General features: G+C 42.2%; 1 protein-coding gene across 1 annotated transcript in view; it reads left to right on the top strand.

The window, feature by feature from the left end:
- Nucleotides 1-5,954, top strand: part of IFT74 (intraflagellar transport 74) — a 106,993-nt gene extending 101,039 nt beyond the window's left edge. The window contains exons 17-20 of the mRNA XM_075279479.1: nt 316-479; nt 3,237-3,362; nt 4,176-4,236; nt 5,619-5,954. Coding sequence (XP_075135580.1) covers nt 316-479; nt 3,237-3,362; nt 4,176-4,236; nt 5,619-5,734 — 467 coding nt within the window. The 3' untranslated portion in view covers nt 5,735-5,954. The remainder of the gene's footprint in view (nt 1-315; nt 480-3,236; nt 3,363-4,175; nt 4,237-5,618) is intronic.
- Nucleotides 5,955-12,463: the final 6,509 nt, after the last annotated feature.

Here is a 12,463-nt window from a genome sequence, read left to right as displayed (position 1 = left end):
TCCTGTCCATATGTAGTGGTGACACTGGGAACTGCAGCTCTGCACCTGTTCACTTGAATAGGAACAGAACGGATTCCGGCCATATGCATGGTATTCGGCTTTCAGTGAACGAAACAGTGATTGGTTGGGGTCCAACACCCGGTCCCGTGCCAATCTGCGGCTCGCTACGTAGGGCCTTAGCCTTAAAGAACGCTTATATCTATGAAACACATGTAAAATGGCATTCATGAGAGGAGAAATATCTTTTCAGTCATTGTCCTACATTGCACATAAAGTCCAGTTTACAAAGCTTAAATTACGTATGTGTTCTCTTAGAGAGCCAGCGTCTACAACAGGATCTTCAGAAAGTGGAGCAGCTGGAATCCAAGATAAACAGCGAGATGGCAACCCTGAAGGAAAAAATCCAACAAATGTCTGAAGGATTAAAAACATACAGCGACTTGGATGCCCTCAGGGCCTCAGCAGAAGAAAAGAAAAAGGTAACTGTTAATGTGTGTTCTGCGTCAGATTTGTTGGATCAGGATAAAGAATATGTGGTGCTAAAGCTTATCTGCACTGCTACACCTACACCCCAGTTTGCCTTTGGGATACATATCTATCTTGTATATTACAAGGCTAAAATTACTTATAGTTTGATATGTCACCACTTTTCTGCCATTGGTGAGCATGAGAGTCACACCATTCAGTATGTGATGGATACACCTTACCTACTCCTCCTCACTACACAGTGACCCCTGCACAAGTGACAAACCATGAATTAAAAGAAGTCTTCTACAGTCTACGCATGGTCCACAAGAAGATTAGACATGTCTCTCCTGGAAGACATATAGAAGATTTCTTTATTTATTTCTAATTTCTATTGCATTTAGTATTGATAGAGTTCCGGGCATACTCTGACAGAGGGCAACAGTATGATTCCCAGGAAGTTTCATGCACAAATTCTACTCTATATTTTAGGACGGATGCGACATAGTTATTTTGGGGGGGATTTTTTTATGCTAGAATTATTCCCAGTGCTACACACTATTTCTTTGTGTGTATTTGGAGTTCAGACTGACATCCAAGCTGTCAAAATTTTCCACCAAATTATTGGTTGCTGTAGAAATTGCTTAACAGACTAGTTGGTAGGGATGAAAAGCATAGAGATCTTTATATAGGTTTGTCAAACATCATGTATTTTGCAACCAGTCTATCAGCTGATGTATAACACTAATCTGAGAACAGTAATTTGGCATGGAAATACTGAAATCATATTTTATATCCAAATTTTTTTAAATACTTTTACAAATAAAGTGGAAGAGGTCCTTACAGGGGTTATCTGATCTGCCATTGAAAAGGACTGTTCTAGCAAAAAAAAAAAATCATTGTCCAAAACAGACAACCTTTATAATAATAATCTGATCCTTGATCTATACAGAGGGAATCAAGATTCAAACTCGGCCCCAGCTGACTGTGAATATATCTCCAGTCAGACTGATGCCCCATTTAATCATCATCAATATTTTTGCCTAAATTTTTACTAATATTTAGGCTAAACCTTTTAACACCCATTGATCTGACTAGAAAAGGCTGTGCATAAGTACTCTTTACTTAATCATACGTAGAATGCAGCAAATGGCAAACATGGGTCAATGGATCACTGTTCTCCTGATATGTGAGGTTCATAAGGATGGGATTGACACCTATCTGGTACCTATGGCATATCTTGTACGTGTGTCATAAATTCTTAAAAGTGATTTTTAGCTAAACACATCCTTGCATAGCCTTTAGAAAGGCCATTCCACACCTACCTTTTTTATGTAAATCACCTCAGTAGTTTTTGAATGAGCTGTTTTTATCAATATGCTAATTAGCCTCCACCGGGCAATCCGGAAGTGTCTGTGAGCACCGTCTGCTATTCTCTATGTGTGTGAGAACAGAGAGGCTGATGATGATGATGGCTCATCTCTCTGCTCTCAAACACATAGCAGACGGTGCTTACAGACACTTCCGGAGTGCACGGTGGAGGCTAATTAGCATGTGAATAAAAACGGGCTCATTAAAAAGCCACTGAGGTGATTTACATAGAAAAGGTAGATATGGAATAGCCTTTCTAAAGGCTATGGAAGTATGTGCTTAGATAAACATGACTTTTCCCAATGATAGAGCCCCTTTAAGATGGGAATATCCTTTTAAAGCAAATATGTCAGCTTGCTCCTAGAACAGCTGATCTGTGTGGGACTCCGGTGTCAGACCTTGACAGATCACATATGATGGATAGGTCATCAATTTTAAAACCCCTGTAAAATAGCTTGCCAGGTGACTCTAAACCTTCACAGTCACCTGTTCTCTTCATTCACTTGATTCACTACACAGTGGATGGAGCTATCTGCTTCCAGCTCTGTTCACTGTATAGTTCTGTCAGTTGCTGAATGCCTGTTCATCAGGTGGGTGTGCTACACATTGGACCCCACTGATCTGATAACTATCTTAATGATAATTAATCAACATCAAAAGCCCAGGAAACACCTTAAAGTTGGCTCTACATATTGTATGATTAAATGCATATTGTAGAGTCTACCCTAAAAGCAGATGTTTGACATTCCCAGTCTTTTTGTTCTCAAGAAAGATAAACTGCTGATAGAGGTGTCTGACAAACTCTTATTCCTAGCTCCCTAAAAAAAACACATTATGTATGTGCAAATGTTTGGAGGGGTTGGAAGGTGTATCTGCAAGGGGAACGAGTATTCAGCTGGCAACTAAGTGACCAGCATTATGGACACCGCTGGGGGGAATCAGGGGTTATATAAGACTGTGTGTGTCACATGTCTATAATGGAGATCACATTACAGCTTCCCTGACTGTATATTTTTGGTCTCTTGAGTAATTTGGGAATATATGTAAAGAAAAGGGTAATTCCACTGCCTCCCCGGAAACATACTGATAGGGGAAAATAAATAAAAGGCAAGATGGTCTGCTCCAGAGTGAGAAGAAGCTGGATTATATGGATGTGAGGGCAGAAGCCTGAAGAATGACAGACAGTCAAGCGAGGGGTTAAGGGATGGGAAATAGTGTTGTGCCTGGAGTGCTTCTTTAATCCAATGGAAGAAAATGGAAAATGAGATTGTGTGAGATTATAAGGGAATGTGTAATGCAGGTAGTGACAAGATGATGGCAATACATTGATAGAATACATTAAAGCTTTTCTCTTAAAGCTTAATACCTTGTAAATTAAGATTTTTTTCTTATTTTATCAGAAACTCCAAGAAGATAAAATCATTTTAACCAAACGCAGAGACACTTTTAAGAAGACAATGACACAGCTCAATTCAGAGAATGAAAAACTGAAATCCCAACTGCAAGAAAATGAGACTCACTCTCAAGTAGGTGAACGTACACATAGATGACTTGTCCCTGTTTAACTCTTTATACTCCATTTACTTATGGAATTCCAGGTTGATTTGGATTGGATTGATATTGATTTGGATTGGGGGTCATCTAAAATATGGTTACTGCCCACTATAATCTTCCAAGGGCCATATCTTTTGAACAAATGAATGGATTTTAAAAATAAAAATGGCAAATTCACCAGGGGCACAGCAAGGATCAATGACGTATGGCATTCAGTACATTGTGTTTGGGCTTCTAACACCCTTAAATTTAGGATCACTAAGAACCATTAAGAGAATGGCGGTACTGCATTTTTTATTTCTTTTTTAATTACACCTCATTCTGATTTTTTACCCGCTTATCAGTACATTATACAGAATAATATATCGTACCATTTTGAAGTACAACTTGCCACACAAAAATCTAGCCCTCGTATGACTATGTAAATGGAAGAATGAGAAGTTATGCCTTTTGGAATGTGGGAACTAAAAAACAAAAATGAAAAATGTTTGCATCATGTAAGGGTTAAATGGGTTTTAACCTATCTGGGCACTTGATAGGGGATAACTTATAAACCAGTGGATGGCCCAGCGCGCCACGGTTTCCGCCTGAAGATAGGACATGTCGCTTCTTTTCTCCGCTAGCAGCAGCCCGCCGCTAGCGGAAAAAAGAAGCCCGGCAGTCTGCATAGACCACCATTGTAAAGGGGCGGATTTTGAAGCGAAATCCGCTGTCAAAATCCGCCCCTTTGCCCACGTGTGAACGAGCCCTTACATGTGATTTTTCTTTTTGTTTTGTATTCACAGCTCACAAACCTGGAAAGAAAATGGCAACAACATGAGCAAAACAACTTTGTGATGAAAGAATGTATCCTTTGTCTTTTGGAAACATAACACTAGGGCAGTGATTCCATTCCATTCCAACTTGAAAAATGTAGAGAGAAAAGTCCTTGTCTCTCTGCCGATTTCGTACGGAAATCCGGCGGACCCCATTAAAATCTAACTGCTTTTTAAGAACAGAAACTCCAACACTAGTGGGAACTTAGCGTCAGAGGTAAGTAATATAAAAATCGGATGGTAGAAGCAGAGGCAAACCTAGTTGCTCTGCTGCCTGAGGCGAACTATAAAAAAAAAACTGTCTTTGGTTTTGACGGGGCCCCCCTAATTAACACAAGCCCTCCATTGGCAGATCAAAAAATCCCTTTATTTGGCCCCAACATATTATAACACCCCCTTTTTTTTTACCCCCCACACGATATACAACTCCTTTTTTTTTTGACCAACTACAATGGGACCATTTTTTTGACCCACAACATGTTTCATGACCCCCTTTTCTGGCTCCCCACAGTATATGACCCCCTTTTTCCCCCTCCAACACAAACACATGGCATATAACACCCTTTTTGCCTCCTCACAGCATAAATGACAGCCTTTTTTTCCCCCTCCCCACAGTATATGACCCCACATTTTTTACCCCTCCTCCATTGTATATGACTCCTTTCTTATGCCACCCCCACAGTATATTCCATGAGACGCCATCTGAGGCCATCTCTTCAGGTCACCTTATGGAAGAAGCACCCCTGGGTAGATAGTAGCCACTTTACAGACTGTTTAGTAGACTAGTTTAGTAATAAAGTAAATAAGTTCTTGCCTTTTTTTATTGTTTTGCTGTCCTTTGCCTATACAATCAGTGATATATAATACAAAAGCTTTTTCTGTATAGTACAGTCAGTGTTGGACTGGGCCATCATTGTATCATAGGATCAATAGAAGACACCCACATTTGGAAGGTACTATAGTCTATTTCCTAGGTTGGTGTTGTTGGGGTAGGCCCTCAAAATCATTTTATTTGGTTGGCCTGAGGAACCTCTGTCTAACACAGACTGATTCATTTTCCCTGGTTATAGAATATATGGATGTCTGGCAAGATCTTGTCATAATACAACAAACAAAATTAAGAAAGAAAATTCATGTCAAAACAATATATCTACCTACATTTTAACATTATATTAGGTATATATGATGGAAACTGCCCCTCCTGAATGTTATATAAGGTATAATGAAATAGTATCATACCTCTCTCTCTCTCTTTCTAAATAAATATATATATTTATTTATATACTGTATATACACACCGAGATAAATGGATAGTACTCTATATGCAGATGCCTATTATAATGTTGCATATTTGGGACTTGAACACATAGCAGGTCTATTTAGTATAAATTTATCCTTGATCTATCTATGCAGTCATAGCTTCAAAGAGCCAAGAGAGTGACTACAAGCAAGTGATGAAGAATGTAACTAAACAGATAGCAGAGTATAATAAAACACTAATAGATACTCTGCAGAACTCCAGGAACTGAACTTCTAGTTTTTCCTTCCTGCAGTATCAGCATATTGGCTGGATACTTACTGTCTCTTTTCCTTAAGAATCCAATTGAACACTCACAGTTTACAAAGCATATGCACACTTGTCGTGTATTTAAAGCTTTTTATACAAATTATCTGATTTATTAGTATGTTTGCAAAGTTAACAAACCATATCATTGTAAGCCAAAAAAAAATAAATGTAAGTTATTTTAATTTCTGGTTGAAAGTGTGAGATTTTATGGAACATCATGTCTGTTATGTAGAAGTTGTAATGTTCAGGGCCGGCATCAGCGCACGGCATAGTCGTGCAAGTGCCGGGGCCCACAGAGCTACGGTCCGGCTTCTGCATTTGTAGGCACATCAGGCCTACAACTATGTGAGTGGAGTGAGAGCACATGAATAATGAATGAGAATGGGCGGAGTCAACATAAAAGTAGGCTCGTCACTCGCTTCGTCCGCTCCCCCGCAGCGGCGCGCAGTGTCCCGACTCCCGCCTCCTCCACAAGAGTCCCACTGAGGCTCTGTCACCCAAGGGCCCATAAAAACCTGGAGCCGGCCTTGGTAATGTTCCCAAGTGTTCGACCTGTACACTAAACTTAATATTGATAGCTTGTTCATAGGAAAGGTAACTAATATGATGCCTTGGACAACTCGTTTACTAAGGACACAGTGTTTACAAGGCTTTTGCATTTTGTGCTTGTATAAAATCTCTAATGCCTTCATTTGTTTTACCGTATATTATTTATTCCTTTATAATACCGTATATACTCAAGTATAAGCTGACTTTTTCAGCACAGTTTTTATGCTAAAAAAAGAGTACCTGTTTTCTCTTCTGCTGTCAAGTTAAAATAAACGGCTTTTCATTCTTTTTGTTGGAAAGCTGGGTGACAACATACACTGATGTCTTTACAGCTCCCAGAGGAGTTCTCACTTTGCTGTTACTCACTCATGAACAACACTGAGCTTTTATGTAGTATGAGAGTAATAAAGGATGTTTTGATGCATGTACATGATAAATGTAACCAGGTTGGCTGGTTGCGTTATTGGCATTATCATACAAGAAGAGAATCATTTGGAATAACAGAACTGGAAAGATATTCTAGGAATATTTACTTCATCCAGTCATCAAAAAATGTTTTTAATCTTCAATCTGTAGAGGTGTATCTAAAATACCTATATTCACAGCAGGGCTATAGGAGATCAATTCCTTGTCAAATCTGATCCCATTTGCAACATCATGCCTGAAGCTAAAGTGTCTTCCTGAATGCTGATTCCACAAACTACTCCCCAAGGTAAAGGTTTTATATGAACAGCGTATTAGAAGAGCCCTTCCGCCTTTATACATGACCATGTGCCGTTCTATAAAGTAATGATAATGTGTTGTCAGCAAGAAGTCATAGGATGGGTTGAATTGGCATGAAACTTGCTAGGTGTAGATGTTGTGAGGTATGACGGGGTTTCATCTCCAACCAAAAGGGCGTATTGCAGGAAAAGGAGTGGACAAGGCAGGGATAGTTCCTCGCTGGAAGCAGAGTGTTTCAGGAACAGGAGCTGTAATACAAAGGGAGGGCCAGATAATAGCATGTTGAGGTATCACATTAACTACATGCCTGCCACATCTCCGAAATGTCTGCCAAATGCCGTGCTTTTACAGATGTAACAATAATTTAGGGTGGGTGTAATCCGTTTGGCACTTTGTGGTGTGTGATATTCTTCTCTGGAAAAGTGACAGCTGAACATTGTGGTTATGGTGATCATGTCTGCTTTCTGATATGAACACACTTTTGGATCAAGGGTTACTTATTGTAAACTATAAACAACTAAAAGGGGCACCCTTTTCATTGTTTACTGCTTTCTGATATGCCCCATTTTTGAATGATACAGACAATGATATTCCCACTTCTGTCATTTTAGTCTATTACATGCACATTCAGATGATATATATATATATATATATATATATATATATATATCTCCCTATCTTATAAAAATGAATTCTTGTCTGTCTGTCTGTCTGTACTCTAATGCGAACCAAACGACTGGACCGATCTTCACCAAATTTGGTACAGAGATACTTCAGGTATCCGGGAAGGTTTAAGACGAGACTCCAACTCGCTCGGACGTACCGTTGCTGAGATACAGCATTCCAAATACAGTGCCCCCCCCCTTAGCCAATACAAACCTGCAAGTCTTTCACTCATATTCCAACTGCAATACACACGGTCACTCCACATGCACAATACAACACTGATATCCAAACTGAGATACACGCATCAGAGGATTAGATACACAGATCAGCACACAGTATCACATGCCAGAGGATTAGATACACGGGTCTGCACACAGTCCCACACACCAGAGGATTAAATACGCATTTCTGCACACAGTTCCACACACTGAAGGATTTGATACATGCATTTGCACACGGTTTCACATGCCAAAGGATTAGATACAGGCGTCTACACACAGTTCCACACTCCAGAGGATTAGATACGTGCAGCTGCGCACATTTGTACACGCCATAGGATTAGATACACGCGTCTGCACACAGTTCCACATTCCAGAGGATTAGATCTGCACGTCTGCACACAGTTCCACATTCCAGAGGATTAGATACGCGCATCTGCACACAGTTGTACACAGTTGTACCACATGCCATAGGATTAGATACATGCGTCTGCACACAGTACCACATGCAGTAGGATTAGATACGCGCGTCTACACATAGTTCCACACGCCAAAGGATTAGATATGCACGTCTGCACACAGTACAACACGGGGGAGGATTAGATACGTGCGTCTACACACAGTACCACATGCCATAGGATTAGATACGCGCATCTGCACGCAGTACCACATGCCGGGGGATTAGATACACGCATCTACACACAGTTCCACACGCCGTAGGATTAGATACGCGCCTCTTCACACAATACCATACAAGGGAGGATTAGATACACGTGTCTTCACACAGTTGTACACACCATAGGATTAGATACACGGGTCTGCACACAGTCCCACACACCAGAGGATTAAATACGCACTTCTGCACACAGTACCACATGCCATAGGATTAGATACGTGCGCCTGCACACGGTTCCACATGCCGAAGCATTAGATACAGGCGTCTACACACAGTTCCACACGCCAGAGGATTAGATACACAGATCAGCACACAGTATCACACGCCAGAAGATTAGATACACGGGTCTCCACACAATCCCACACACCAGAGGATTAAATACGCATTTCTGCACACAGTTCCACACACTGAAGGATTTGATACACGCGTCTGCACACGGTTCCACATGCCGAAGGATTAGATACAGGCGTCTACACACAGTTCCACACTCCAGAGCATTAGATACGTGCGTCTGCACACATTTGTACATGCCATAGGATTAGATACACGCGTCTGCACAGAGTACCACATACCGTAGGATTAGATACACGCGTCTACACACAGTTCCACATTCCAGAGGATTAGATACGCGCGTCTGCACACAGTTGTAAACGCCATAGGAGTAGATACACTCGTCTGCAGACAGTACCACATGCAGTAGGATTAGATACGCGTGTCTACACATAGTTCCACACGCCAAAGGATTAGATACGCGCCTCTTCACACAATACCACACTTTGGAGGATTAGATACGTGTCTCTGCACACAGTACCACAAGCCAGAGAATTAGATACACGTCTCAGCACACAGTATCACACGGGAGGATTAGATACGCGTGTTTACACACAGTACCACACGGGGGAGGATTAGATATGCACATCTACACACAGTACCACATGCCATAGGATTAGATATGCGCATCTGCACACAGTACCACATGCCGGGGGATTGGATACACGCCTCTACACACAGTTCCACACGCCGTAGGATTTGATATGCGCCTCTTCACACAATACCACACAGGGGAGGATTAGATACACGTGTCTTCACACAGTTGTACACGCCATAGGATTAGATACACGCGTCTGCACACAGTACCACATGCCGTAGGATTAGATACGTGCGTCTACACACAGTACCACATGCCATAGGATTAGATACGTGCGCCTGCACACGGTTCCACATGCCGAAGCATTAGATACACGTATCTACACACAGTTCCACACGCCGTAGGATTAGATACGTGCCTCTTCACACAATACCACACAGGGGAGGATTAGATACGTGTCTCTGCACACAGTACCACAAGCCAGAGAATTAGATACGCGTCTCAGCACACAGTATCACACAGGGGAGGATTAGATACGCGTGTTTACACACGGTACCACACGGGGGAGGAATAGATACGCGTGTCTACACACAGTACCACATGCCATAGGATTAGATATGCGCATCTGCACACAGTACCACATGCCGGGGGATTGGATACACGCCTCTACACACAGTTCCACACGCCATAGGATTAGATACGCGCCTCTTCACACAATACCACACAGGGGAGGATTAGATACACGTGTCTTCACACAGTTGTACACGCCATAGGATTAGATACACGCGTCTGCACACAGTACCACATGCCGTAGGATTAGATACGCGCGTCTACACACAGTACCACATGCCGTAGGATTAGATACACGTGTCTACACACAGTTCCACACGCCATAGGATTAGATACGCGCCTCTTCACACAATACCACACAGGGGAGGATTAAATACGTGCGTCTGCACACAGTACCACACGCCAGAGGATAAGATAAGTGCGTCTGCACACAGTACCAAATTCCGTAGGATTAGATACGCACGTCTGCACACAGTACCACATGCCGTAGGATTAGATACCCACGTCTACACACAGTTCCACATGCCGTAGGATTAGATACGCGCCTCTTCACACAATACCACACAGGGGAGGATTAGATACGCGCATCTGCACACAGTACCGCACGCCAGAGTCATTAGATATGCGCGTCTGCACACAGTTTCACTTACTGGAGGATTAGATACGCGCCTCTTCACACAATACCACACGGGGAGGATTAGATATGTGCATCTGCACACAGTACCACACCAACAAGGATTGGATACTTGCATCTAAACACAGTACTACACGGGGAAGGATTAGATACAGCTTTACTCCAGGTATCCATAACAACTGATCACAGGTTTTTCACTGACATCCAAAATGAGATACACATAATCACATGACGCTTATGGACATACACACAAACAACATACAAAATACACCAGTGCAAAATTGGACAATTCTTATGGGGCCACTACACAAACATAAAATGTAATATACCCGTGCGAAGCCGGGTCCTCCCTCTAGTATATACACTCACCGGCCACTTTATTAGGTACACCATGCTAGTAACGGGTTGGACCCCCTTTTGCCTTCAGAACTGCCTCAATTCTTCGTGGCATAGATTCAACAAGGTGCTGGAAGCATTCCTCAGAGATTTTGGTCCATATTGACATGATGGCATCACACAGTTGCCGCAGATTTGTCGGCTGCACATCCATGATGCGAATCTCCCGTTCCACCACATCCCAAAGATGCTCTATTGGATTGAGATCTGGTGACTGTGGAGGCCATTGGAGTACAGTGAACTCATTGTCATGTTCAAGAAACCAGTCTGAGATGATTCCAGCTTTATGACATGGCGCATTATCCTGCTGAAAGTAGCCATCAGATGTTGGGTATATTGTGGTCATAAAGGGATGGACATGGTCAGCAACAATACTCAGGTAGGCTTTGGCGTTGCAACGATGCTCAATTGGTAACAAGGGGCCCAAAGAGTGCCAAGAAAATATTCCCCACACCATGACACCACCACCACCAGCCTGAACCGTTGATACAAGGCAGGATGGATCCATGCTTTCATGTTGTTGACGCCAAATTCTGACCCTACCATCCGAATGTCGCAGCAGAAATCGAGACTCATCAGACCAGGCAACGTTTTTCCAATCTTCAATTGTCCAATTTCGATGAGCTTGTGCAAATTGTAGCCTCAGTTTCCTGTTCTTAGCTGAAAGGAGTGGCACCCGGTGTGGTCTTCTGCTGCTGTAGCCCATCTGCCTCAAAGTTCGACGTACTGTGCGTTCAGAGATGCTCTTCTGGCTACCTTGGTTGTAACGGGTGGCTATTTGAGTCACTGTTGCCTTTCTATCAGCTCGAACCAGTCTGGCCATTCTCCTCTGACCTCTGGCATCAACAACGCATTTCCGCCCACAGAACTGCCGCTCACTGGATGTTTTTTCTTTTTCGGACCATTCTCTGTAAACCCTAGAGATGGTTGAGCGTGAAAATCCCAGTAGATCAGCAGTTTCTGAAATACTCAGACCAGCCCTTCTGGCACCAACAACCATGCCACATTCAAAGGCACTCAAATCACCTTTCTTCCCCATACTGATGCTCGGTTTGAACTGCAGAAGATTGTCTTGACCATGTCTACATGCCTAAATGCACTGAGTTGCCGCCATGTGATTGGCTGATTAGAAATTAAGTGTTAACGAGCAGTCGGACAGGTGTACCTAATAAAGTGGCCGGTGAGTGTATATATATATGTATGTATTTTTACATTCTCTCTTATAAAATGTGCGGACAGTCAGTTGACTTGTGTAAGCATATAGGGGGAATTTTCCAACACCAGACTTGATCTCTTGTGCACCATATTGGAGTTGCACCGTTTTTTTTTTTTAAATTAAGTTAGGTCAATTTCTCCTTTCCATGCTCCAAATCTGCACCTTTTAATAACTG

The sequence above is a fragment of the Leptodactylus fuscus genome, chromosome 1, assembly GCF_031893055.1.
Source record: "Leptodactylus fuscus isolate aLepFus1 chromosome 1, aLepFus1.hap2, whole genome shotgun sequence".
Classification (NCBI taxonomy): domain Eukaryota; kingdom Metazoa; phylum Chordata; class Amphibia; order Anura; family Leptodactylidae; genus Leptodactylus; species Leptodactylus fuscus.
This window is presented reverse-complemented; position numbering and strand designations above follow the sequence as displayed.